This window comes from Drosophila melanogaster, chromosome 2R, assembly GCF_000001215.4.
Source record: "Drosophila melanogaster chromosome 2R".
Lineage (NCBI taxonomy): Eukaryota > Metazoa > Arthropoda > Insecta > Diptera > Drosophilidae > Drosophila > Drosophila melanogaster.
In genome coordinates this window covers 6861400-6888492 of record NT_033778.4, presented here as the reverse complement: position 1 = coordinate 6888492, position 27093 = coordinate 6861400, and the positions used below count along the sequence as shown (strand labels likewise).

General features: G+C 44.3%; 7 protein-coding genes and 1 non-coding gene across 28 annotated transcripts; 4 read left to right on the top strand and 4 right to left on the bottom strand.

Annotated features, from left to right (window-relative positions):
* Nucleotides 1-230: 230 nt before the first annotated feature.
* Nucleotides 231-2941, bottom strand: Spn42De (Serpin 42De). 2 transcript variants are annotated; one of them, NM_001259226.2, is made up of 4 exons: nucleotides 2834-2941; nucleotides 1045-1979; nucleotides 497-638; nucleotides 231-432 (listed from the first exon to the last, which is right to left on the bottom strand). In NM_001259226.2, the coding sequence occupies exons 2-4, from the start codon at nucleotides 1930-1932 to the stop codon at nucleotides 302-304; spliced, it is 1161 nt and encodes a 386-aa protein (NP_001246155.1). In that variant the 5' UTR covers nucleotides 1933-1979; nucleotides 2834-2941; the 3' UTR covers nucleotides 231-301. The 2 variants fall into 2 exon arrangements, with proteins under 2 accessions (NP_001246155.1, NP_610246.3); NM_136402.4 differs by lacking the exon at nucleotides 2834-2941 and adding an exon at nucleotides 2069-2100.
* Nucleotides 2942-3619: 678 nt separating this feature from the next.
* Nucleotides 3620-5213, bottom strand: Spn42Dd (Serpin 42Dd). The gene is made up of 4 exons (NM_001169596.3): nucleotides 5151-5213; nucleotides 4035-4879; nucleotides 3835-3976; nucleotides 3620-3764 (listed from the first exon to the last, which is right to left on the bottom strand). The coding sequence occupies exons 1-4, from the start codon at nucleotides 5161-5163 to the stop codon at nucleotides 3646-3648; spliced, it is 1119 nt and encodes a 372-aa protein (NP_001163067.1). The 5' UTR covers nucleotides 5164-5213; the 3' UTR covers nucleotides 3620-3645.
* Spn42Dc (Serpin 42Dc) lies at nucleotides 5086-7498 on the bottom strand. Of its 2 annotated transcripts, NM_001259225.2 has the most exons (4): nucleotides 7416-7498; nucleotides 5855-6736; nucleotides 5643-5784; nucleotides 5086-5573 (listed from the first exon to the last, which is right to left on the bottom strand). In NM_001259225.2, exons 2-4 carry the CDS (start codon nucleotides 6728-6730, stop codon nucleotides 5380-5382), a joined length of 1212 nt encoding a protein of 403 aa, NP_001246154.1. In that variant the 5' UTR covers nucleotides 6731-6736; nucleotides 7416-7498; the 3' UTR covers nucleotides 5086-5379. The 2 variants fall into 2 exon arrangements, with proteins under 2 accessions (NP_001246154.1, NP_610245.2); NM_136401.5 differs by lacking the exon at nucleotides 7416-7498 and having other exon boundaries at nucleotides 5855-6845.
* Nucleotides 7499-7722: 224 nt separating this feature from the next.
* Spn42Db (Serpin 42Db) lies at nucleotides 7723-9208 on the top strand. 2 transcript variants are annotated; one of them, NM_136400.3, is made up of 3 exons: nucleotides 7723-8629; nucleotides 8688-8829; nucleotides 9003-9208. In NM_136400.3, exons 1-3 carry the CDS (start codon nucleotides 7778-7780, stop codon nucleotides 9173-9175), a joined length of 1167 nt encoding a protein of 388 aa, NP_610244.2. In that variant the 5' UTR covers nucleotides 7723-7777; the 3' UTR covers nucleotides 9176-9208. The 2 variants fall into 2 exon arrangements, with proteins under 2 accessions (NP_610244.2, NP_001260746.1); NM_001273817.1 differs by having other exon boundaries at nucleotides 7723-9208.
* asRNA:CR44169 (antisense RNA:CR44169) lies at nucleotides 8405-15344 on the bottom strand. Of its 2 annotated transcripts, none has more exons than NR_073846.1 (5): nucleotides 15228-15344; nucleotides 12296-12511; nucleotides 12122-12220; nucleotides 8686-8835; nucleotides 8405-8634 (listed from the first exon to the last, which is right to left on the bottom strand). The 2 variants fall into 2 exon arrangements; NR_073847.1 differs by lacking the exon at nucleotides 15228-15344 and adding an exon at nucleotides 12943-13055.
* Spn42Da (Serpin 42Da) lies at nucleotides 9566-12587 on the top strand. Of its 11 annotated transcripts, none has more exons than NM_206037.3 (5): nucleotides 9566-9648; nucleotides 10135-11066; nucleotides 11131-11272; nucleotides 11760-11897; nucleotides 11967-12340. In NM_206037.3, the coding sequence occupies exons 1-4, from the start codon at nucleotides 9624-9626 to the stop codon at nucleotides 11894-11896; spliced, it is 1236 nt and encodes a 411-aa protein (NP_995759.1). In that variant the 5' UTR covers nucleotides 9566-9623; the 3' UTR covers nucleotide 11897; nucleotides 11967-12340. The 11 variants fall into 11 exon arrangements, with proteins under 11 accessions (NP_995759.1, NP_995760.1, NP_995756.1 ...); NM_206038.3 differs by having other exon boundaries at nucleotides 11760-11966; nucleotides 12062-12340; NM_206032.2 differs by lacking the exon at nucleotides 9566-9648 and adding an exon at nucleotides 9852-10054.
* Nucleotides 12674-15497, top strand: CG9447 (uncharacterized protein). The gene is made up of 10 exons (NM_136399.4): nucleotides 12674-12804; nucleotides 12863-13318; nucleotides 13448-13588; nucleotides 13649-14190; nucleotides 14274-14353; nucleotides 14406-14519; nucleotides 14577-14917; nucleotides 14971-15113; nucleotides 15196-15310; nucleotides 15363-15497. The coding sequence occupies exons 2-10, from the start codon at nucleotides 12880-12882 to the stop codon at nucleotides 15416-15418; spliced, it is 1971 nt and encodes a 656-aa protein (NP_610243.4). The 5' UTR covers nucleotides 12674-12804; nucleotides 12863-12879; the 3' UTR covers nucleotides 15419-15497.
* Nucleotides 15498-15774: 277 nt separating this feature from the next.
* coro (Coronin) lies at nucleotides 15775-26492 on the top strand. Of its 7 annotated transcripts, NM_001273813.1 has the most exons (8): nucleotides 15775-15959; nucleotides 21552-21806; nucleotides 22609-22626; nucleotides 23119-23385; nucleotides 23444-23857; nucleotides 23922-24215; nucleotides 24960-25145; nucleotides 25204-26233. In NM_001273813.1, the coding sequence occupies exons 2-8, from the start codon at nucleotides 21609-21611 to the stop codon at nucleotides 25429-25431; spliced, it is 1605 nt and encodes a 534-aa protein (NP_001260742.1). In that variant the 5' UTR covers nucleotides 15775-15959; nucleotides 21552-21608; the 3' UTR covers nucleotides 25432-26233. The 7 variants fall into 7 exon arrangements, with proteins under 7 accessions (NP_001260742.1, NP_610242.1, NP_995753.1 ...); NM_136398.4 differs by lacking the exon at nucleotides 22609-22626 and having other exon boundaries at nucleotides 25204-26492; NM_206031.2 differs by lacking the exon at nucleotides 22609-22626 and having other exon boundaries at nucleotides 15775-15938.
* Nucleotides 26493-27093: the final 601 nt, after the last annotated feature.

Genomic DNA, 27093 nt, shown 5'->3' with positions numbered 1-27093 from the left:
CAACTTTGATTTATTACCCCTGCGCACACACACAGGAGGCCGATACAGGACTGCCAAAGAGCCTGGCACTCGGCCAGGATCGGAGGCTGAACCGAGCCAAGTCCTCTTAATAAACTATCAACGTCAGCTCGGATGGCTCTAATTACAGAAGCAGCAAACAGGAAGGCCAAAAGTATTATGCAACCCAAAACTAATCAAGTAGCCAGGTTGATATACCTGTCGGTACTTGTGCACTTGACATCGTGAACTGGCATTTATTGGATGCGGACAAAACATCATATTGGGGAATTCCAGCGCCGACTCACAACTGACTGACGTGGCCCAGGAATAAGGTGTTTTGGGCATCCTTGATGGCAAAGAAGAAGGGATGATCCGCGATGAACTCGAATACTTCCTCTCCAATCGTAAGCGACTCCACCGAGACCTTGATAACTGAAATGAAAGGAATAAAGACTGTCAAAAATGTTCGTATATTTATGTTTACGGACAGACTTACAGGTTGCTCCACTGGCCGTAGTGCCCTTTTCGTTAACCTCGATGATCGCCTTGTGCTTCACCTCCGAGATGCGTAGGGGTTCCGATCCCTGGTACAGGCTGCTCAGATTTGCCCCAGGAGAGAACAGTTTCTTAATGCCCAACTGAAAGAGTCCAAATTAATGCTGTTCAAGAATGTAAGTACTTCATGGGAGTAGCAAAAATGTTTTTGGTATATCAGTAGTTATTTTCTATTCTAAATAAACATATTCAGAAATATTATATATACACATATTATCAAAAAGTCTACCGGACGTGGTTATGTTTTGAAATTGAGTCTGTATGCTCCATCAAAACTTTTTCGCGAGCTTTTACTTCTGAAGGGGTTCATAAGAACAGACAAACGGACAGCCATGGCGAATCTATTTATGGTATATCAAACATTCAAAAATAGTTCAACACAACATATCGCACACATCGAATTTTAAAGCTGCAGAGCATTTAGGTTATTGGCCACTAGTATTCGGGTCACCAATCTAGTATTTAGATATCTTAGGCTTAAGGACTCACCTCCTCGAGGGCTGCCTGTAGAGGGACATCAAATTCGAATTTGAATTTGGGCAGCTGCACGCGTACCTTTCGCCTTCTCAATTGGGAGCTTATTTCATTGAGGTCTATGCCCATCAGTTTTTCCTCGACGATGGCCAGTCCCTGCTCCTCCTGAGGCAGGATGATCAGGAAAACGATATCTGTGCCTGTGTAGGGCAGTTCCACGACCTTGGCCTTCAACTCGGTCAGTTCGCCGAACCTAAAGTAATCCTCTTGGGACATAGTATCCACGCTGACCTTCCGACCTCCGTGGTTGACGAAGTCGCTGGCGTAAGTGGCGTAATCAGGAAAGCTGCTCTGCCAGTCGGCCTTGAAGTAGATGGCATTGACCAGGATGGCCGAAGTATCTGCGTCCAGAGATTCCGGAGCAATGAGGTCCTTGATTTGCTGATGAGTCTGCTCCTCCACCCAGGAATTAATGTGCTTGGCTGTGTCCGCTTTTTGGGTAAAGTTCACATTCTCTGCAGCTGCTGCGAAGTTCTTGCTCACCAAATCCTGATAGGTCTGGGTCAGTTTGAATCTCTGAGTCACGAAAATCCGATTGGCATACTTCAATTTGGGCACGTCCTCGTCCCCACTAGCCTTCTCCCACTGTCCCTTGGCCAACAACTGGTCCAATTTCTCGGCCACCTCGGTCTTTCCAGCTCCTTCCAGACCCAATCCCAGTTTCAACTCGTCGGCAGTGCTCCCCTCGGCGCCCAGGTAGGCTAGGGCCAAGCCCGTCCGGATGGAAGATGGGGAGAAAACGATGTTCCGGCCGGACTGGGACTTGGCCAACTGGCCAAAAAGCTGCGAGGCAAATTGAGCCTCGCCTGCGGGACTTTTGGAGTAGTTAAGGGTGTTGGCCATGGCCAGATTCAAGCCCTGGAGCAGCAGAAGTGAACACGTGGCCTTGACTGCAGGACAAGGACATGAAAATACCGGAAGAGCAGTAAAGTAGGTCAATAATTCGTTAACAGACAGCTTGTGCAAGTATCTTCCCTACCTGACATGATTGGGAAAACTGAACGGAATTCGAAGTTTTTACTTTGAAATCAAACTGTGTTTAGACTGGTTCTCTCCATATGTTTTTTCGTTCTCCTGTAATACCACCATAACACAACTGGTTTTTGGATAAGATGAATCTTCACACCAGTTTACTATTTACGATACTAACGAAGAATCAAGAGAGAGTACAAGCTTTTGAATCAAAGAAAGGGAAAAGCTTAAAGTGTGTGCAAACAAATAAATTGTCAGTTGGTACAGAAACAAATAATCCTTTTGGAAAATTACATTATTTATAATAATGTTTGAAAGTTCAGGAAAGTAATGAATATACATTATAATATAAGATATAAATTTCCAACCCTTTTAATTTTTACACTCATTAAGGTCACTAAACTAAAATAGATATATGTTATTATATGTCTATATAATAAGAATGTTTGCATAGTTAAAAGCCACTAATAAGTCTTCATTTATTAGTGGCTCATTTGTAGATCCGTTTTATTAGTTGGTGGTGACTCAAATAATCAAAATTGGGAATTATGTTAAGAGAGAGCACTGTGTTTCTGGTTCTCTTTACTTGGCAATCATTCTCTTCCGAAAAGGCTCTCTTAATTTTGCAGATGTTGACAAGCAATTATGTCATTTTGTTTACAAATAGAAATACTCCTCTCTCCGGAAATCACATCGAAAGTGAAAAAATTAATTTCTAAGTATGTATACTAGATCAGCAAGTACATACATATATGTGTGTATGTACAGTTACCTTAATTATCTGTAGAGGATTTGATTGTAGTTAAGTTCGTGGAGCGCTGATTTCAATGGCTACAAAAACCGTCCACGTATTAAAAGTTCTGCCTCGAACTGAAGACTGATTTTCTTTCTGGCCCTACAACGGCACACTGTGGGGAAATTAATTTCTGTTTCCCAAGAGATTTTAAGTCCATCGCTAGCATGTGAATGTCTTTTTACTTTTTTTTTACGTTAGTATCGGCTTAAAAATATCAATTTTGTTTATTAAAAACTGGAGAGACCGCCGTAGTCGAGTAGCTCGAATATCACATACATACCACTTCCAATTTGCAGGTACGCGAGGGACTCGAGAAAGGCTTTTCACTTGTTTTTTATCTGTGGTATTTAGACATAATACGTTTAGGAACCGAGAATAGTGTTTTAAATTGCCTTTTTAACGACTTTTATCGAATGCTTCTAGGTTCATTGGTGGTGGATGTTTAACTTTTTAGTGTTTTTTCTCCGCTAAACTAGTCGTTTTTTTTTAATATATAATAATAATAAAATCGCTCGGTTCACCAGGACACTTAAAATACATGGCGTATTTAAATGAGTTAAAATTAACATATTTGAAACTTTTCCGAACGAAGAATCAGAAATCATTACACTTTTTATTTTTGGCAAAATACCACTTCTACTCCCTATTACCAACCTACTGGACAACCTACCTTCGCTGCGTTACCCTTCCGTCACAACGTGGACTGCTGTCCACATTGATCCTTAACTTAAAATGTAATCACTCCGCTTGGAATTTTAATTTAAAATTTAAATATTGTTTTTATTTATTCAAGGGCTTACAACACGCCCCTGGAAATATATGGTGTTCGCATCGCGAATGACGAAGGCAAAGGGATGATCGGCCATGAGGAACGTAGAAAATCCCGCTCGATTTGTGACGGCCACAGCTGGGAATCATTGGGAACAGTGAGTATATAGGAGTCAACATTCGACGCTGATAACCAAATCGGTACTTACATGTGGCACCTGCGGCCTCCGCTCCCTCCTCGTTCACCTCCAGAAACGCCTTGTGCGAGACCTGACTGACTTTGCCGCCTGACTTATCGGCGAACAAGCCGCTTAAGTCTGACTTGTCGGTGAATAGCTCTCGGATGCCCAGCTTAAATAGAATCGAGCGTCAAAGTGGCACAACCGTGTTTTTCTTGACGGAGTCTTACCTTCTCTAAGGTCTCTTTGAGTTCATCACGAAATTCGATTTTAAACTTGGGCAGCTTAAGATAGACCTCCTTGGCAACCAGCGGCCTGGCGAAGCCAACGATCTTCTCTTCCAGGGCGCTCAAGCCCTCCACTTCTCGGGGCAGAAAGATAGTCATGGACAGGTTGGAGTTAAGGTACGGCAGCTCGATGACTTGGGCATCTAGATCGCGGAAGTAGTTAGCCCTGAATGTTCCCATTTGCGCCATCATCTGGACGGGCACACTCTTGTTCGCAGTTACTTGGAAGGTGGAGGCTCTGGTCTTAGCTGGGTCAAACTTCGACTCCCACTGGCCCTTAAAGTAGATGGCGTTCACCAGCAAGGCCTTCACGTCGGACGTCATGCTGCCGGGATCGATCATGCCCTTGATTTTACCACTGGTCTGATCCAGCACCCACTGGTTGATTCTCTCGGCCGCCACAGGGCCATTGGTCAGACTAATGGACTCCGCCTCGGACTTGAAGGGTTCCCTCACAGCGAGGTTGTAGTTCTGATTCAGGCTGTACTGGTCGTTGACGTAGATGCGATTCGCGAGCTTTAGTATGGGTCCCTCCTCCTGTCCCTGAAGATCGTTGAGGAGAGCACCGTACCTGGCTGCCACCGCCTCTTTGTCCTCCGATGGTAAACCTAAGGCGCTCTGCAGCTCCTTGGCCGTCGAGCCTTCTGCGCCCATGAAGACCATGCTAAGGATGGTCTCTATGGAGACGGGCGAGACGACGAGGTTCTGGTTTGTATGGCTCTTGGAAAGTAGTTGGTAGATCTCTTTGGAGGTCTGACATGCCACTGAAGTGACCCACAGGAAAATGCCTAGTTTGGGGATGTTAATTATCAATTCGTTTTCAGCGTTCGGAAATTCTGTTCATGCATATTAAACTTGATATTTTTTACTTTTACAGACTAAAGCAAATCGAATTCAACGAAAGCGGATAGTCTTTGTAAGTTAAAAGTTAATGCCATAGCAAACGTCTTCACCATATTGTTTTATTATTTTCTATGAATTTAATTTAAATCATAAGTTATTATAGGTAATTTATTGCTTTGTATTTTAATTCACTGGCTATAAGCGATCGCCACTTACACAAGTAATACATTTGACCGTCTACAACGAACTCTTCCCCGAGATAAGTATCTCTGTAAACTGAGCGCCGAGTGCCAAGACGAGCTCATATATGCACTGGACATATATGTACCTACTGGCGATACTTCATTACGTTACTGAGAACTGCGCACACAGCTCTCTCGGATTGAAATCCAATGACGTCTAGTGGGATTTCATAGCTGAGTTCTATTCGGTCTCACTGCTGTTCTTAGACATTGTACATGTTGGCATCGAAACCTTCCCGTGACAAGCCCTCCTCTCCTGATCCAGATCCAGACTTGGGGTTCGAGAATCGGCCGGCGAAGAAGACGGCCTGCGGGTTTCGTATGTAAAAGACGAACGGGTGATCCGCCTTGAAGAGCTTCTTGTTCATGTTGAGCATCATGGGTACTATCTTCATGACTGAGTGTGGGAATCAGAGTTGAGATTAGTACGAGCAAGTTTGAGTTGCAAGCAGCTGATTTCACTTACAACTGACTGCTGCTGCCTCCGATCCTGCCTCATTTACGTCGATGTAGCCGCGGTGCCTTGCTGCCGAGATTTTTTGGCCACTTTGCGAGGTAAAGAGCCCGTCTAGCTTGGCCTTATCGCTGAAGACTTCCGTAATACCCAGCTGAGAATAAATATCAGATATTACATTGTTATTAAAACAAAGCCACTATTATCGGTTAAATGTATCTTACCTGATTAAGTACCTGCTTGAGGTCCACGTCGTACTCTATGCACATCCTGGGCAGAAAGATCTCGACATCCTGCAAGGTCAGCGCTGCGTCAATATCGGCTAGATCCACGGTGTTGAGTTGCTGCTCTAACTCCTGCAGACCGTTTACTTCGTTGGGCAGCAGAATTAGCATGTGAATGTTTGAGTAATCATAGGGCAGTTGCACAGCTCGAGCCTTCAGCTGTGGCAGTTCTGCGAACCGGAACTTGTCCTCTTGGTACATCATATTCACCTGCACGTGAGTGTCCCGGTCCACGTGGAAATGGTCAATCGATGTGGTCTCTGGCATAAATGGTTTCTGCCACTTTCCCTTAAAGTACAAGACATTGATGAGCAGGGCGCTCGTTTCGTTGTTCACGGCATCCGATTGAAGCAGGTTGGTGATCTTATGCTCCGTCTCCTGTTCCACCCAGTCGTTGATCAGCTGCGTAGCTCCCTCCGAATCGGCGAACCTCGTCGCCTCGGCCTTCGACTGGAAGAAGTCCACGGCGATCTCGTTGAACTCGGTAAGCAGTTCCAAGGAATCGTTGACGTACAATCGGTTCACGGACTTCAACACGGGTCCCCTGTCGCCGTAGTTACAGCTCGTGCGCCAGAACTCTCCGAAGTTTAGGGCTATGTGATGGCGATCTCCTGGTCCTAGCTGAAGCCCATTCCTTAGCTCCTCTGCTGTAGATCCGGAAGCCCCCATAAATGCCAAGGTCAATGCACTTTGGACGGATGCTGGAGAGAAAACCGTATTTATGTGGGGGTCTTTGCTCTGTTGCAGGGCATCTTTGGTAATGACATCTATCAGATTTCGCGCAAACTGATTTCTGCCTTCTTGGGGTTCGCTCATCTCGATCTGGGCAAAAAAATATATGTTTTAATTTATATTTTTAAATACTTAAATGTAACATAAGTATACAAAAATAAGACATTTTCGGGCCAAATCTCATTATCTCATTTGGCATTATCGCCAGCTGTTAAGCGCCAACTTGATCAATCCAGAACAATTTCGAATTCGGATTCAATCTTTAATAAAATAAAACATTTTCAAAATTGCCTATGCTAATTAAAAATAAATCCGAAATCCCAGAATGACGTATTAGCTTACAACTGCTACTAGGTGCTACTATTTATTTTAAAATAATAATAATAATTCCCTATTATATTTTTAATAGAACCGATGTAGAAAGTAAAGTGAAGTCAACTAGAACTTGCTTTCGTCATAACAAATTGCCTTATAGCAAACGACGCGATAGTAATTCAAAGATAAAATAACACACGTCACCTGATAAGGTTGTTGATGTTTTCAGATATTTAAAATTTAACAATACCCTCTACTGCATAGAGGGGATTACTGCATATTTAGATTACCGTAACTTAGCCTACTAAGTAAGTTTCGGAATTTCTTTAATTTACAAATCATCGATCAATGTGGACATGAAACAATAAATTTCTCTACGTGCACTGATAAGCTATTTTGGATCGGCGAAACAGGTGAGGGCGTCGCTGACCCTATGGGTGCGCTGATAACTTACACCGGAAAAAACAATCTCACGGATACAATCGGAAGGCAGCCGGAGAATGAGCGTGGTTTCCGTCAAACTGCGCGGAATTGACTAACGCCGCGAATCGCAGTAAGTCAGAACTGAACGAACTGCAACTCGATTAGATAAATTCCAAGAGAGTCTGAAGTGGCAAGCGCTCTCGACGGAGAGAAGTTCCTGGCGTACCCGAAATTGGAATGGTGTTGATAGCTCATCTAGCTTCTTATTAAAATATTTGCTCAAACTGCTGATAAGTCAATCTGAATCTCTTTCGAAAAATGAGTACTCACTGATTCTTCTATCGTAGACGCATATTTAACATATTTAACCTGAGATCGTCTGCTTTCTTCATCATGAAAGATGAGGAGTTCGCACAGGGCTTGGAACAATTCGCTCTTTGTCTGCACGACCATTTGTGCCGGGCAAGTGCTGGCCTAAACATCATCTACTCCCCATTATCCATCCACATCTCTGCGGCCATGCTGCGGATGGGAACATCCGAGGGATCGGCTACAGCTAAGGAGATGGACGAGGGGCTCCGTTTCGGTGGGCTAGAAGCTCAGCAAGTAGCTGAAAGCTTTGGTGTCGTCCTCAAGTCCTATGAACAGTGCCAGGTTCTTAAAATGGCAAACGGCCTATATGTTATGAAGGGTCTCCAAGTTGACGAGCAGTTTGGTCACATACTAGAGCAGAAGTTTCGCTCCAAGCCAATGGAGATTGACTTTGGCAGCGAGCAGGCTGCCAGCATAATCAACAAATGGGTGGAGTCACAGACCAACAACCTGATCAAGGACATAATCGGTCCAAGAGTTCTTACCAAGGACTCGCGGCTGTGCCTAGTAAACGGTATTCACTTCAAGGGTGAGTGGTCAATCAGTTTCAATGAAAAAGAAACCCGCGAAGAGGATTTCTTCGGATCGGATAGACCTACCAGAGTGAGAATGATGCATGTGTGCGAGAACTTCTTTTTTGCCGTACTTCCCATGTTCGAAGCCACTGCCCTTAGAATGAATTATAGTGCCTGTAATTTGGCCATGATCATTTTACTTCCTGATGAGAAGTCGAATCTCACGAGCCTCGAAAAGAAACTTAGTGATATTTCCCTAGAGGTAGTGTCATCAGCAATGAATCTGGAAAAAGTGGATGTGAAGATTCCTAGCTTTACAGCCGAGTTCCAGCAAGAACTATCCCAGGTTTTAATGCTGGTTAGCTGAAATGGATTTGTTATTGAAATTTGATTATACGCAACCTGGCTACTCACAGATGGGCATGAACCGAATATTCAGTGGTCAGGCAGAGCTTGGGGGAATGCTACAATCCGAGGAAAGCCTTTTTGTCTCCCAGATCGTCCACAAAGCATTTATCGAGATTAACGAAGTGGGCACTGAAGCTGCAGCCGCAACGGGTGAGCCTGCAAAAAAAAAAGGTTCCAAAACTTTTGGCAATTTGAAAGCCTCTTATATCTAGTACTCCGGATATTCTTACGAATGTCATACGAGGTGCTAAGCAAGTCCAATATTAAAAATTTCACTCAAATATGTATATATTCGCATTAACTAATTTAAACTTCTTGTTCAGCTGCGGTTGCCACATTTAGAAGCATGCCTGCGCGCCAAGGACCTCCAAAGGTATTCCACGCTAATAGACCTTTCTTCTATGCTATAAAGGACAACACCCATGGCCTTCTATTTGCCGGTCATTTTATCACAACCAAGGTTGAGCAGTCTGAAAAATGTAACACATGTACCTAAAGGAAAAATAAATATGTATATCTTTGGCGTGGGAAATAGTTGAGAAATAAATTGTACTTCCACTTAAGTTACTTATTAAACATTTGACACATTAAACGTGTAGGAATTATCTATTATTTATTATTATTATTATTATTTATTATTATAACATAAATCTGCCTTTGAAGGTATATAAAGGGTGTTATTCGATTCTATTGACTCATTCTATTGACTTCTCCCTAGAATTTTTGGCAAAATATAATAAACAAATTTAGGTAGGGAATGATTTCAGTTTCAGCTTTCCTCTGTTATCAGGGAACGGAAAAAATCCCATTATTGTCGAAGACAATAACAAGCTCAAGCTGAGCTTTGGCTGATAAGGTCGCAGTAAATCGTGTGGACCTGAAGTCAGGCCAGTCTATTACGTACGCTTTGCAGACTAGGTTTACTGTAAGCAAAATTACTGAGTATGGATTATCGTTTGGTGCCATGTGGTGAGTTATCCGGCAGTTTGACTTTAAAAAGCCAGTGAAAGAAAACGCATTATGGATGTAAAGAGTGAAATCAATGAGAACACCGAAGGCAGGCGAGAGAAAAACCCGTTTGGGAGCACGAACTGAAGAGAAATCATTGTTTTGTGGGGGAATACATATGCATATGCGAGTATAAAAACAATGTACGCTCGCTGAGAGAATTCAGTTGTTGCTCAAAGGCCACATTATAAAAGTCGAGGGCGATAGCCGGTTTATAAAAAGAAATTAATTTACACACTCGAAGCCGCTGGTGAAAAACAGTACCAGCAGTCGGAGCAGGCAGTTAATTACCCTTTCCGATAATCAAGCTAGTGAATCCCCGGCGAAACGGCCAACCGGAGAGATATAGTGAACACCGTTTGTGGAGGTGACTCATCAGTACACTGCAATTACATAAATTTATGAAAACGAGCACACCTCATCCACGGTCGATTTGGATACTTACAGGTTGCTGGTTGCTCCCCCTGCTCGGCCTAGCCCTCTTCCCGTTTCCACCGGTCCACACGGCTGACGTCACCATGGCTGACGCCGCCCACCAGGAGTTCGCCCGCCGGCTGGCCCTTTTCTCTATCAACGTGTACGGCAAGCTGTCGGGGCAGAAGCCCGGCGAGAACATCGTCTTCTCGCCCTTTTCCATCCAGACTTGTGCGGCGATGGCCAGGCTGGGTGCAGAAAACGAGACGGCTACCCAGCTGGACCAGGGACTGGGCTTGGCCTCTAGTGACCCAGAGCAAATCGCACACAGTTTTCACCAGGTGCTGGCCGCCTACCAGGACAGTCAGATCTTGCGCATCGCCAACAAGATTTTCGTCATGGATGGCTACCAGCTGCGCCAGGAGTTTGATCAGCTGTTATCCAAGCAGTTCCTCTCGGCGGCTCAGAGCGTGGACTTTTCCAAAAATGTACAAGCAGCGGCCACCATCAACAATTGGGTTGAGCAGCGCACCAACCATCTGATCAAGGACCTTGTGCCGGCTGATGTATTGAACTCCGAATCGCGACTCGTCCTTGTGAACGCCATTCACTTCAAGGGCACCTGGCAGCACCAGTTCGCCAAACACTTAACCCGCCCAGACACCTTTCACCTGGATGGGGAGCGAACAGTTCAGGTTCCGATGATGAGTTTAAAGGAGCGGTTCCGCTACGCCGATCTGCCGGCGCTAGATGCCATGGCTCTGGAACTGCCCTACAAGGACTCAGACCTCTCTATGCTGATCGTACTGCCCAACACCAAGACGGGTCTGCCCGCTCTGGAGGAGAAGTTGCGCCTCACGACCCTCTCGCAGATCACGCAGTCGTTGTACGAAACAAAGGTAGCGCTCAAATTGCCCAGGTTCAAGGCAGAGTTCCAAGTGGAATTGTCTGAGGTTTTCCAGAAGGTGAGCTTTACTTTAAACACATAAGCAATGATATGGACTTCATGTTAATATAAACCTCCTCCAGCTGGGCATGTCAAGGATGTTCTCCGATCAGGCTGAATTTGGAAAAATGCTACAAAGTCCGGAGCCATTGAAAGTGTCAGCCATCATACACAAGGCCTTCATTGAAGTCAACGAGGAGGGAACGGAGGCTGCGGCCGCCACGGGTAAGTGGTCAAAGTCATTGGTATTTTTTGGCATCCATCATCCTGTGCATGTCCCATTTGTTCATCCGTGTCTGTCTTGTCTTCTTCCCATCCTGCAGGCATGGCGGTGCGTAGGAAGCGCGCTATTATGTCGCCTGAGGAACCAATTGAGTTCTTTGCCGACCATCCTTTCACCTATGTCCTTGTGCATCAGAAGGATCTGCCATTGTTTTGGGGCTCAGTTGTGCGGCTCGAGGAAAATACCTTCGCCTCCAGCGAGCATGATGAGCTGTGATGGTACCTGATTCTTTGGCAAAACAATAAAGACAGCTATTTATTTACAATGGAAATTAAGCATTTGTCTGAAGCTTTGGGATAATCCATTTATCGGCATACCTGGGTGGCATACATTACGAGAAATAAATTGCATCTGCTCCATTACCAGTTTGGCCACTTACTAATTCGAGTTATATAACCCTTGAGCTACGACTTTGATGTTCATTTGCAGGAATGGTCATGTGCTACGCCTCCATGCTCACGTTCGAACCGCAGCCCGTCCAATTCCATGTCCAGCATCCATTTAACTATTACATTATCAATAAGGATTCTACTATTTTGTTTGCGGGAAGAATCAATAAGTTTTGAAGTTAGCACTCCATCAAAATCCACCAATCACAACCATTGAACTGAAATGCAATGTAATCCCAATTCACAGGTATGTTTATGAGCCTTACTTCGCTGCCCATGCCGAAGCCGGATCCGATACGTTTCAATGTCGACCATCCATTTACATTTTACATCCTTAACAAGGACTCAACCGCTCTCTTCGCTGGCAGCATAAAGAAACTCTAAATAGGCAAACATACTAACCAATCCACAATGTTACTCGAGGGTCTCGTATTCATTTAACGTGCAAGCGGGTCAGTCCTATATTGCTGGCTTGACGAGCATATTCAGCTTTTACATTGTCTATAAGGATTCACAAAATTATAGTCTGTGCGCAATTGATGATCTTATATATACACTTAATATTTTTATACTAACCAAGCATGTAGCCGTAGCCTCAATAAAGTCTAAAAGCAAATGTCTAAAAGTCTGCTTCGTTTTCATGGTTCCTCCTCAGTATGGCGGGTGATGGCCGTAGCTGCCTTCAGTCGCAAACACTTCATTGCCAACCATCCTTTTGCTTTCTACGTGAAGACCCATTACGATCTGCCGATATTCACTGGGCGCTACTTGGGTTAAGCAATAGGAAGCTTCCTATGAAAAAAAAAATTGAAGTTCAATAAAATAAAATAAACGGCAGCCACTTAATAGCTGTGATTTCGTCAAGTCGAAGTAATTTATAGAAATATCTTTGGAAAACGCAGCCAAGCTTGACGGTGTAGCACGCTATCGCTAAATTGGTAAGACAAATCGAGCAAAGATTCGCAATAGTTGATCTTCAAGTGTTAGACCAAACACACGCAACATGCTCCGCTGGTTGGAAATAGGTGTTCTTTCGGCCATATTGTCTCTGGGACAAGGACACTTTTTATCTGGATCGTTCAACTGTAAGTACCGTGAACTTAATCCTATATCGAACTATATCAGGTGAAATTGGGAGCGCAGTAACTCTCTACAGACACATGCCTGCCCTGTACCAACTTGATGACTACGATCTCTGTCTGGATAATCAAGCTGGTACTTACTGTTTGGTGTACGTCGAGATTTTACCCAATGCTAGCTCTGCTCTATGGCACCAAATCGACCAAGTTTCACAGGACTCAAAACACCGTTTTCGCCATGATCGCGTTTTTAGGGGCGTGTGTCTGGAGAGCTGTAAGCAAAGAATCAATCACTTATCCGAGTTCAGGGAGTACGAGAAAGAAGAAATTCTGGATAAGGAACTTATATCTTACTACGATAAGGTACACCGTCGGGATGCAATGAATTCAGATAGGGATCTCTTTAATAAAGAGGTTGTGAAAGGCTGTCTAAACCAAAAGTTCAGTGAGAAGTTTTCACTTAGAACTCGGAGCCTTATCGAGTACTGTGTCTCGGCCTCGGATAAGGACTTGAAGATGGGTAAGTAGGGCTAAGTTTATTGCTGACAAGCTATAGTTGCACTTTCTAAAAACTTTGCACTGTACAGCTATTGTACTGTTATTTTCTGCTTTTGGTATGTGGAGCACTGCGTAAAGTTTATTTCCTTAGATTTGCTTGATTTGGCGTTTTATGGTATTCTGGTAGTTATACTCTTTATAACTTTGTGTTCGTCTTTCCTTGACTATCGCCTGAGCAAGATGAACTCGCAAAAATCAGAAAGTTTTTATCGAGAGCCACTAATGGATCGACGTAAGTGGATATGAACTACAGAATTAGACAACTCTCAAGTTGATTTCGGTATGCCTCCAGGACAGCGACTCCTTACATCCTTCTCAGTGGTTCGAAATTATCATCGATTGGTTGAGCCGTATAACTCAGATTTCTCGCGGGATGTGAGCTTTTTCGACGGGTTTCGGGTGATCGGCGTATTTGTAGTGATCTTGGGCCACACGCTTATGGTCTTTATGACTGTTCCAATAGAAAATCCGGAGTTCTTCGAACAGTTCCTGTTCCGGTTCGAGACTTCAATATTTCAAAACGGCAGCCTGGTCATCCAGATATTTTTTGTTATGAGCGGCTTCCTTCTCTACGTGAAATTCACCAAACGCCAACAGATTCAACCCAAGACTGGCACGCTTGAGTGCATTGCTGTGTACTTTCGAGTGTTTTCCTACAGATACTTTAGACTTCTGCCATCGCTTCTCGCTCTCATCCTGTTCAATGGAACACTGCTGGTGCGCCTTCAAAACGGACCCTTTTGGCGACATCTTACGGAGGCCGAACGGGTCTTCTGTCGCGCCAACTGGTGGAAGAACGTGTTTTTCGTGACCAACCACATGCTGGAAGACAGTGTACGTTATTAAAACAATTCTTCGGTATTTCAGAAAGGATAACTTGAGTTTAAGCCACCTTACCCATCCTAATTGCATTATAGTGCTCCCATCAGACGTGGTACTTAGGAGCAGACATGCAGCTATTCGAGCTCTTCCTTATAGTAATTATTATAACCAAAAAGTGAGTCCCTTGCCCTTTTTGTAGTATTACAAAAATACCTCTGTGATTTTAGGCATCCCAAGCTGACAAGGACAATCTACACAACTCTTTTAGCACTTGCCTTTGCAGTGCCTGCTGTACTGACCTACGTTCTCGAGCTGGATGGTATCTACCATATTCGTCCGGAGTAGGTTTTTATAAATATCGATCTATTTTTCAGTCTATGATAAGTGAATATCCCTAGAACATATCGCTACTTGTACTTCCGACATTCCGACACATTTTACCAAATGTATCCGCCCTTTTACACAAATTTGGGTGGCTATCTGTTTGGTTTTCTGTGCGGTCATTTTTACCTTAGGCAGCGTTCTGGAAATGTAGAACTTCTGGGTCATCTTAAGTACGATCTGGCCATGTGGCTGCTTGTGCTGGCCACGTTGGGAGTCCTTTTCTCCGGCTACATCTTTATTCGACAGGACTTTGCGAAGCCATCGCTATGGCTAGCCTTGTATGCGGGCATCCACAAGATCCTGTGGGTGCTAATATGCGCAGGATTCGTGATCCTCATGTGCCGCAAGGTTGGAGGTGGGTAACAGGTTTAAATGATAGTCACTAAGTCACTCACGAATCTACGATAGGCATTGCCTACGATTTCTGCACATTGCCGGCGTTTCGCCCTTTGGCAAGAATCTCATTTCAGTCGTTTCTCTGGCACATTGTCGTCCTAAGAACAGTGGCGGGCAATTTTAGACAACCGGTCTACGTCTCCAGCTTCTTTCTGGTAGTATTACTATCTTTGGGTTTTACATATGTACAAATGTATATGTAAACTTTTGGTCCAATTGACTTTATCACCATTTTAGCTGTGCAACGTATTTAGCGTGTTCATACTCACTCAATTCGTGGCAGCGCTGGTGGCGGTGCTGCTAGAATATCCTTTTGTAGAGGTGCTACGATGCCTGATAAAGCCCGAGAAAGGTATACACCTTCCGCACTTGACAAAACTCCAGCTAAATTAAAAATATTTCAGGTCCGGAAGAAGTCGGTCCCGAAATTCAAATGAGACCCGCGCAGTCAGCTGTTTAGGGCTACCATATTCCCCGTCAGGGATGCATGCGGCCACCGACAGACAATGTTGCTATGTTTTCGCGATTTTCTTAGTTCCGACAGCTCTGCTGGTACATAATTAAAAAATATTTTACTGTCTTGGACTTGGATTTAGATAAGAAATTAAATGATAATAGATATTGAATAAGCAATTATATTTATTTAAGTGGTCAATAAAAATTGTCCAATTGGGAGCCTTCAGCCCAACACAAACAATAGCTGGATCTAGCTAATTCCATGGCAGTTTCGGCCCAGGTGGCAACGCCACGCGGATGAACGCAGCGCCCGGTGAACGTGAACGCGAACTGCGCTGATATCAACAACTTGCCTCGAACAACAGTGTCGAACTTGCTCTTAGATGCTCAGCGCGCTCTCGTCGGCATTTTGTACTCGTCCCGTCTTTCTGCTGACTGAAAAGTCTGAAAAGAAGTGCCTTAAGTTTCCAGCCGGAGTCGTGTGCAAAATCTCTAGTTGAATCCCGCTGAATGCGCTGGCCCCAGTGAGTGGAGTGATAGATAAAGTGAGTGGTGGTATTTTGGTTTCTTGCGGCCGCTTCTGTGCCGCCACATTAAATGTCAAGCAAAAGCAAAGCGGTTGCAATGAATCACAGCGGTATTTTTGCGGAATATGAGTATTTAAGCTCGGTGTCAGCTGAAGCTGCGCATTTTCCAGGTGACGTTGCGAGTGCTCGATGCAAATGCGGCGCTTAAGTAATGAACGCGCGTATTACAAAATCATTAAAAATCACGGTAAAAAAATAAGTGCGACAGCCGCCTTGCGACCATACGTGTGTGTGCGTGTGAGCATGTGTGCGCCGAGTGTGGCGTGCGTGCGCTGGTGTGCGTGCTTTCTTGTGCGAGCGGAGCGGCGAACGCAGTGCATGTGAAGAGTACCGCTATAAAAGTTTCGCCATCAGCTCTCCCGCTCGCTCACCGTGTTATATGAGTCCAACACCCAAAAAAGGGAATAAAGAGAGCCAAGCAGCAGCGTCTTTGGCAGCGCCAGTGCCGAAAAACGTTGCAAAAACGAGCGAATGAAATCAAACAACTCGCAGTCGAAATTGTTGTTTCGCACTTGATTGTATTAATTGTTTTTTTATGGTATTTGTTTTTTCTTCCTTGCGTTTCGCTGTAATTTGTCTGGCTTTTCCTTTCCGGCTCTCACTTGTTTACGCTGCGCGTGAGCGAGAGAGCGGGGAAGAGTGGCCGAGTGCGGGAGAAAGGAAAAGGGGGAGAGACTGTGCCAATTGTTGCTGGTGGAAGCAACAAGTTACTGATGGTCGAAGGGGGTGTGCTCTCAAAGGGCGCCAAAATGAGCTGGCATTTAAAATTTCGGAATATTGGCTAGCCATAAACGTGGCTTCCAATGGGCCCGAGTCCACAATTACGGTTCATTTCGTGCGTGCGAGCGAGAGCAAGTGTGAAAAACAAGCGACCTCCAGAGGTGTCTTCCAAAGTGCGCGCGAGCAAGCGAGAGAGCGCACAGCATACGCCCACACGCACAGCTATTTCGGTTGCTCCCCAAATGGGTTAAGAAGCGAAACTTAGCCAACACCAATTAGTGACAAAAATATGAGAAATGCACTGGAATGAAGCACACACACATACACATTCGAGTCCAAACGCCGATCGCGTTTATGCGTCAGCCAATGTCGCGATTACTCGGCGAACAACAGCTGTTCGACGATCGCAAAACAGGCGCACGTATGAACGCCAGTTAGACTGGCAATGGACACGCCAATTGGCGGCAATACCTCCGAAAAGAACTAGGAAGCACGTAATTTTGGGAAGCCACTGCTTGAATACCCTTTTGGATAGAAGGAACATCTGAAGTTGGAGTTTTACAGTCCACCCACTAATATTAAATTAAGAAATTATCATCATCATAGACTTGGAACCGAAAAATATAGATCGCTAATAATGCTTAAGAAAGCCCAAAACCTTAATTTAGAATTTAATCTACAAAACCTACATAGGGTGATTTATCTATTATTTCTAAGCCATATCTGGATAAATTAACTTTTACTTGACTACACCTAGAATAAAATTAACCTTGATTTTAGGAAACCGTCATTGATTCAAAATATCTCCACCCATTTAAGCATCAGTGTACATTAGTTACGGATTTTTCTTTTTCTTGTAATGGCAACATACATATAAAGAAAAAAAATTTTCTTGAAAGCTTTTCTAAAACCATTGATTTAACTTTTCTAAAATGAATATTACATGGATATCTCTAGACGTAAGAAAAGTCTTCTTTGTTCAATTGCTCGTCTTTATAGCGTTTGAGAATAAAAGGTGATTTTCTAAAATCCCGGGATAATTTTTTCTCAGTGCTTCACGTTTCACATTAATCAGGTAGACATCGTTTTACCTGGAATACGCGTTCAGGGCTATAGTTAGGCATCGAATGTGTAATTCTTAAAAGGGAAAGGTACTTTTATTCGCCCATTCGGTCTCAAAAAAATCCATGTACTTTGAATTTCTAGGGTGCACAGGCATTCACAATTGCCGCCCGGTCTGACTAAGCGCAAATGGAAAAATAGAAACAAACGGATGGCGGTCACAGTGGGGGGAGCTGGGGAGAAAAAGAACGAGCGGCAATTAAGACAGCAACAAAAGCCAGCGCCACTTGTGATGGCGAGGGGACGTGATGGGTGTCGGGTGGGGCACTGCATATGCATGGGGTTAATTTTAGCAGCAGAGTTCCACTTTCACTCGTACAGCGACGACACCCACTGTGCTGCAAGCCAGTGAGTCTGCCGCGACACTTGCGCGCTTTTTGTCAAAAACTTTGGCTAATCGCCGTCAGGCACGCACACTCTGCAATCAGTTTGATGAACCTTCAACACACACACGCCTGTGTGTGTATGTGCATGTATATGAGCTGCACAACCAATGACGTTGCGCCTGCATCAATGACATCATCATCATCATCATCGCCATCAACCTCACCATCCAGTCGAGATGAGGCGAACGGCGAAAGTTTCCAGTGCAGCCGACAGCCGATAAACAGCGGGCCCCTTATCAGGGGTGACTCATGCATGTGGCATTGATCATTGGCCAGCTGATTAGGTGTCGCTGCAGCTGTGCACAGGAAGAAAAGATACCACGAGTTAATCAAAACCAAGCCGCGCAACGCAAACATATATGTATACAATGTATGATGCCGTATTGATAACACCTGACTGAGCTACAACTGGTCTGATATCTTCACGTATCAAGACAAAGTTTTAATCCATAATTATATAGTATTAATTTTGTTTTAAACCACCTGCCTCTATGTAATTGTGGTGACACGTTAAAGGGAAGCACTTGAGTTTACAAAACTCCATATCCAATAACTCTACACATGAGTTAAGCGGAGTATGTTTAATACATATTTATTAATAACAGTTTTGTCTATACAAGAATGGTTTTGTGCCCTATGCTTTAGGAAAAGTTTGAACTATCAGTTGTAGCTACTTTAATCCGGAAACCATGATGGCATGTGGTCCTACACATTTAATAGATTCTTTTTCGAGTGTACTTGGGGAATAGAGATGTCATTATAACGGAAGTGGCCGGTGAACACAACGTGTCGACAAAGCGGCAAGATTTGCAATCAAGCATTAAGTCAATTCTCGGCCAGTCCCCGATCGCTGGACCATCGCATTCGCATCAATTCAGCGACGGTTGCATCTCTCGCGATTTCAACACAAATTGCTGGAGGGCCCCACAACAGCCCCATTGTCAAATGGTTAACGCGATTACAAGACAGTCGCTGCTGAAAGTTGGTTGACACCCGCTGGTTAAGTGGCGTGCGGATTAGTTGGTTACTTTTCAATAATGATTCAGCAACAGCCTGTTTCTAATTCTGGCAGAGACGCCTCCTAGAACCAAAATCTGACTCAGGACCTTTTTCAAGACCTTTTTCAAACGGAATTCTATTAATTCTAATTATACTATCAAAATCATTATGTTATTTAACCCCATTTCATTGTTATTAAGGTATACATACCTTTCATTTATAGAGAAGTTTATTCTGATTCGTCGAAAACGTTGCAACGATTCCGACCCTATGAAGAATATATTCCTGATCAGAATCGCAGGTTATAGGTAATTTCCGAATGTACTCAAGCGAGTTTTTAGAAGAAAAGAAAAACACTGTTGAACAATTTGAGAAACTAGTGACGCTCGCACCTTTGACATCTATTGTGAATAAATATAATACTAGACTTAAACACAATAACTAGGTAGATTGTGGACTTCCATCTAATGTGAGTTTTGAAGATCCGGTACTAATTTGAACCTTTGACTTAATTTCCTTTCGAATATCTTCAGAAACAGCCTTACATTTGGGGCCCACTGTAAAGAATGGAATGCAATGTGATGCTGGGTATTCAATCACACCACCCGGGTAATGGGCGTCGGGAATGAGTTCTTCAAAGATTTTCATTTCTTCAGCGATTTTCTTGAACCCACACTTCCGTTAATCGCTGAGTGGTCCGCTGATAAAACCACCGACGGTCAAGTTGATTAAGCGCAGAAGAGGCCACTTTTTTGGCCATTGCGAGCGGAATTGCGAATGCAATTATGATCGATCGGGGAAGTGGGAGTGGATGGGGGTGGCTCGACTATGATAACTCAGGCATGGCAGGTGCCAGCGATGCCAACGAAATAAATAAACACATCAAATGCGATTTACAACGCTGCTTTGAGCATCGTGCACTGTGTTTGTATATGAAAATTTCATTTCGCCTAAGATGATTTAATTTTCTATTAATAAGTTTGACCTTCAGCCGCGAAACAAAAATTTTCCCGCCTGCAAACGAAGGTGTTTGGCATATAAACACATAAATAACAACGCATACACACGCCGCAGATATATATATATATATATAGATAGATATATTCCGGGTACAGTGCTTAGGAGTATTTTCCAGTTGGTGGCAAACATTTCGGCGTCGTTTTGGACTACATAGGCGTAGCACTTAACATTATCTCTGTGGTGTTTAGCCAACTCCGAGCTGATATTTCCTTATCAGTGGAGAGGCCATGTCGATACCCACACCCACCCAAGAACAAAGCCCTCCGGGGCTCACCTTGTGGCCAAAAACAGACAGCGTAGAAAGTAATCAATTCTGGGGTCTGCTTTGGGGCCAGTTTAAAGGGGTCAATGACAAAGTTTAGTGCTTGCAATAAATATGAATATCTTTGAGCAAAACAAAACGAAGCAACGAGGCAAAAGAGGCAAATAATTTTATGGCACTTCTCTGATTAAAAACGAAAGCTGTTCGGAGTGGAAGCCTGCCGGGCTCGGCCCAACCCAGAAATGAATTCTGCTTCAAACACGTAGCTATCTAGAAGTCTCCCGGAGTGTTAGGTATATGTTTGGGCTTAGGTTGGCCTGCGGGATCGGTTTGCTCAGCCATAACTTACGTGTTGGAAGGCTACTCATTGCTGGAGTGGCTATTTTGGCGTTATGATGTCATCCTGAAAGAAAGGGGTATGGAAAACTGATAGTTCGACACGTTCCGGCTGGCGCTTCATTAACGAAAGTGGACCCGAATGTGGCAGTTGCCAAGTGGCAGGTGAAAGCGTTCTAGGCGCCTCCCGCCGTTTCCGGCGCTTTCAGTCGCCAACATTAGTGATGCCATAAGCAATTTGATGCAACCTCTCGCGGACAAAGTCAGCGCGTCAATAGCAAGCTGCGAATGGAAAGCTCATTGATTTTCGCAACAAGCGAAATTAGCATATGCAAATTTATTGAACTAATCGAGGCTGCGAAGCGCGGTGAAAGAAAAACGCGTTAAGCTAACACATAAGTGAGCGAAGCTGAAAGCGAATAACATTGCTATTCGGTCGGTTTATGCGTCGCTCAGAACTCGGATAAGGCTAAGATCACGATTTTCAGGTTTCACAGAACTGTGTAGAAAACAAAACCTATCAAATGAGTGTTCAAATCTCTGCCAAAAAGTAGGGGTTTCATATCTCATTCAGGTGCGGAAAGAATACGGCTAAACGATTTCGCTTGAAGACTTGTTATTAAGGGCAAAGGGTGGAAAATACCAAACGCGTAAGAAATTCCCCTACATTGCTAACTATCCTTCGTACGTCTCATTTCTTTTCAGAGCTAGACGTAGAGAAGCTCAGGACTGATCGCTGACCCAAGCCACTGCAGCATCAAGATGTCATTTCGCGTAGTGCGCAGCTCCAAGTTCCGCCACGTCTACGGACAGGCTCTCAAGCGGGAGCAGTGCTACGACAACATACGGGTATCCAAGTCCAGCTGGGACTCCACATTCTGCGCGGTGAATCCCAAGTTCCTGGCCATTATCGTAGAGTCGGCGGGCGGCGGAGCCTTCATCGTCCTGCCACACAACAAAGTGAGTGCGCCACCGGACCTATTATAGTTGCACTCGTCTACGTGCGTCTGCCCCGACGCGGCCAGCTTGGTGGGGTATTTTTAAACAAGACAATGGGCAACTATTTATAGCGCCCTTTTGGCATAAAGTTTGCGGCCATTTGCGGGCTTGTTGCCACGTCGCGAGTGACGTCGACGGATTTCGCATGACTCCACCCAATCTCACATGTGTTTATAAATAGTTATAGATTCTGCTACTACCGCGGCAGCGATACTGCTAGCTGGCGCACTTTTGTAATTTGGCCACTAGCCAACATGACAAACAAATCGTCTAATTTTAGAGAGAGGCAGAGGAGCAGCCAGTTAAATGAATACAAAAATGATATTCGGGCGAATCATTGCATCGAAATGCACACTCAGCTCGGCGACTTATTCCGCTAAAAACTAATTGTTTGTATTCCACTAAATTGCATTTTCAATCTCAAAATCTTTTGGCCGTCCTGCCCCAGATTCAGCTATTCGGGCTTCTGTTTAGTTGTAGTTTTGCGCGCAGCTCCAGCAAATAGTGTGGGCAGCAGAAGCACCCATTCCCCTAATCTTCCGATGCTCCTCTTTTGATGAAAACATATATGGAAGTACACCGATGGTCGTTCCATTTGAAACAAAAATTTGTATGCAAAACGCGCGGCAAGCGATCGTTTTTTTCACTCTAAGCAGTTGCCGCTTTTTTAAGTGATGATTTCTATGTGGAGCGGCTTTCACACGCCCTATTTTACTTATTTTATGGGCACTGGATGATGAGTGAGATCCATCTAGTCGCCAAGGTTGGCCGCATGTGGCAAGTGTAGGCAAGAACAAGCACAAGTTCTTGAAAAAACCAAAATAGATTTACACTCATGGAACTCATTCGAGAAACTTTTTGGAATGATACATTTTAATACATTTATTGAAAGCGATGAACAAAGAATATTATCTAATAATATATAACAATGTTAAATTTGAAATAGTTTACCATTACTATTTGTTATAATATGCTTCGAAATATATAGATTTCGATGGGAGCTATTCGGCATTCCAATTTTCTATAATTCTAGGGCCATATTCGGAAGCAATTGGCATGAAGTTTACAATTATAAATTGCCTGCTTGGCAGATTAGCGAACATAGCAGAACCGAGTGCAGTCGGAGTCGGCTATAAATAATAATTCAGGAATTGGGCTAATGGGTCGCGAGGTTGCAGTTTTGCAATGGTTGCTGCTCATGACTTAGTCGCCATCAATTATAAAAATTTACTGTGGCGTATCGAGCTAATTGAAATTTAATGGACTCTTTCAGGTTGGTCGCATTGCGGCTGACCACCCTTTGGTGGGCGGTCACAAGGGTCCTGTGCTGGACATCGCCTGGTGCCCCCACAACGACAACGTGATCGCCTCCGGCTCAGAGGACTGTGTGGTCAAAGTGTGGCAGATCCCCGATGGCGGGCTGTCGCGAACACTCACCGAACCCGTGGTCGACCTGGTTTTCCACCAGCGTCGCGTGGGTCTGGTGTTGTGGCATCCCTCTGCGCTCAACGTGCTGCTTACCGCCGGCTCCGATAACCAGGTGAGCGAATGCTAACACTTCTTCAGAAGCCCATGCTTATACTCTCTGTATTGCGAAGGTCGTGATTTGGAACGTGGGCACTGGTGAAATCCTCGTGCACATCGACTCCCATCCGGACATCGTTTACAGCGCCTGCTTCAACTGGGATGGCTCTAAGTTGGTTACCACCTGCAAGGATAAAAAGATCCGCATCTACGATCCGCGCACTGCCGAGCTGGAGAGCGAAGCCATGTGTCATGAGGGCTCCAAGGCCACGAGGGCCATTTTCCTACGTCACGGTCTGATCTTCACCACAGGCTTCAACCGTAGCTCGGAGCGTCAGTACTCCCTGCGCGCACCGGATGCCCTTAACGAACCCATTGTCATGGTGGAGCTGGACACGTCCAACGGCGTAATGTTCCCTCTTTACGACGCAGACACGAACATGATCTACTTGTGTGGAAAAGGTGACTCGGTCATTCGGTATTTCGAGGTTAGTACAAGTAAATCTACAATATTACATATGAATATTATCTAACCAAAATCTCATCGAACAGGTAACGCCCGAACCTCCTTTTGTGCACTACATAAACACGTTTCAGACTACAGAGCCGCAGCGTGGTATTGGTCTGATGCCCAAGCGAGGCTGTGATGTGACCACCTGCGAGGTCGCCAAGTTCTATCGCATGAACAACAACGGTCTGTGTCAGGTCATCTCGATGACTGTGCCGCGCAAATCGGATCTTTTCCAGGAGGATCTCTACCCCGATACGCTAGCGGAAGACGCTGCCATCACCGCGGAGGAGTGGATCGATGGCAAGGATGCGGATCCGATCACATTTTCGCTCAAAGTAAGTGGCTAAGGTGCAGAAGCAGCTCAGACTTTTATTCCGTGTTGCGAATACAGCGCTCGCCGCCGAATGCGGCAACGGTTCGGCCACACTGCCAACCATTCCGCCGGCGATAAGAGCGTACAAGATATAGGATATATATCAGCATGTGCGCCAGCGGGGCTTGTCCACAGATGGCAATGCGGCTCGAAGTCGATGAGGCAGTCGCTGCCACTGTGGACGCCCCTTCTACAATGTATTCCAACGGCTTTTGCAGTTGCTTTTGTCTGCTAGCACAAGGACTCCAAGTGAGCTACTTGTGAGTTCCGTTTAAAGCTTACTCCCAGCATTTGCCGGTGGCTACCTACCAGCGTGTGATGCCTGCGCTTGCTTTACTTACGTTTTTTCTGCGTTATCTACGTTTGTGCCTTGTCCGCCCAGCCACATTCCACTCCAATACACAGACTACAGTCCTCGTTCTCCGTTGTACAATGTCACTTGAGACGAGGCATCTTAAGAATGTTTTAGTGACGACCGGAATAAAGAGTATTCACAATGATCTAAAATGGTTTAGTATTCTAAATGTTAGCTAACTTATTAAAGTCTCCTATTGGATACAGTAACACGCCGCATAAATGCACACTTGGCCCTAACACGCACGCGAATGCGCGTGGCGCTTGTCGTTGTGTTCATTGTTGTTTGTTGTGTTCTGAAACGAACAGATTTTCTTACCCGCCTAATCAGGATCGCGTTTCCATTGTACAGGGTGGCTACGTGTCCTCGTCGGTAAACAAATCGCTACCAGCGAAGAAGGCGGGCAACATCCTGAACAAGCCTAGAGGCGACAGCGCTAGCTCCGGTGCAACGAGCAGCAGCGCGGGCGGCGGCAACTTTGCGTCCGGAAATAACAATGAGGCTAGCGAAGGTGGACCGCCTGCAGCGGTTTTATCGGTGAGTACTTGCACTCCTTCAGCGGTTGTATGATTAACTTATTGGTTCACTTCAAAAGGAAAAGGACCTGCGCACCATACAAGACGAGATCCGCAAACTTAAGGCGATCATCGTCAAGCAAGAGAACCGCATCCGCGCTCTGGAGGCCAAGGAGGACGCCCGCAACAAGAATGGAAGCGATGCTGCGCCGGCTTCAGCGGGAGCAGCCACGTCTGACGGCAAAGCCAGTGAAAGTGCCAACGACCACGCGTCCACATCAGCCGGAACGTCAAAGGACGAGGACTAGGTCTAGCAATGAAACGAGGACTGAACTGATAAAAATGGGCGGAATGGATTGGAGGAGAGACAGAGAACTGCTTGTAGAAGCTCGTAGCTACGCTTAATTTCTCTATTGCAACAAAGCGCGCTGAGGACGAATTGAAAAAGAACTTATTGTCTATTACCATTATGGTTTCGATTATTTATTTTTTATAATTTAATATTAGCGAAATCAGTTGAGTGCGGGTGTGGCACAGATAGGGTTAGAGAATGCCGAGCTAAATCATCTAATCGAACTTAAGCGAGCATAACCGAGCAGACCTGGACGCTTAACGTATAAAACATAACATAAAACTACATCCTGCCAAAAATATATAAAAAACCTAACGAACTACCTACATTTTGCGCCCAAAATCAAGCAGAGCGAAGGGCAGGTACTCGGCCCTTTGATCGGCTTGTTGTTACGCAAGTATGAAATTGTTGTAAATTTAACAAAGGCAAATCATAGACTAAACCTCAATCACTTAAGAGTTAACACCTACCTACCAAATTTGTACGAGCTCCTTTCTGTAACGTCTGTATATTTGTACGTCCCGGAAGTTTTCATGACAATAGCTGATAGAATCGATACTGTTCATCCTAGCTGAGGCCCCCTTAATCAGTCACATTTCCCTGCAAATTGTCGTGTCAAACATAGCGAATTTAGTAAGAAAGTGATGGGGGTCATCGGACTTAATTCGTTTTCGTAATCAAAATTTTATTGTTCAAACTAATGATAAGCTGTATTTTGAAATAATAAGAGTAACAATAAATGCAACAAAATCAGAAAGAAAGTAAGAAACCATCGAAACTATTTTTATAAAAATTTGTTTACTTTTCTTTTCTTTCATTTGATTTTACTTTCATTAGTTTTGTTAGAGAACCGAGGGCGAGAGCAGCGTCATTAAACACCTACCGATTTTGTAATTCACAACCATTGTAAAATGAAGACTATATACATATACATACATAAATACTCTATATACAAATAATTTACAATTTGATACGGAATAAAACAAAATACAATGCCAGAAGAAGTTGGGTGCTAATAATGGAGGTGTTTCGTATCTAATTCTTTTCGTAATGTGTGTTCTTTTAGCAGCATTTTCAAATATGTAGATGTTAGTCGACAATGGAATTTTTACCAGCTGCACTTTAAACTAATTGACAACTTTTAATTGCAGAAATAAGCTCATCCATGCGTTATTCATTGCCGAGCCTATGTGTTCGGTTCAATTGAATATGCAAATTCGTTTAATTTTGCCTAAACAGCTTTTGAGCATACTGCCGATGTGTTGTGTGTAATTATTACCTCAGCGAGCAAACCAAAAAAATGCAATTACAATTTACGTGTACAACGATTCTGACATTTTAATTAAACTTGGCCAAGTGCGCTTTTGTGGGTGGCGCGTGGCAATTATGATATAGTGTGTTGCCGACCAAGTTGTTGATTTAATTAAAATTATGTTTGTTATGCAATTTGACTCACTGCAAGTTTCAGCGATTATCGGTTGCAGTCGGTAGCTGTGGGCCATCTTGGTTAGCCAACAGTAAAGGCCATCTAGCTGCTCTAGAGCAACCAGACGTGGACTTGATATTCGGAGTTCAACATTAAATACTATCAATTATATTAAGTAAGTTCGATCAAATT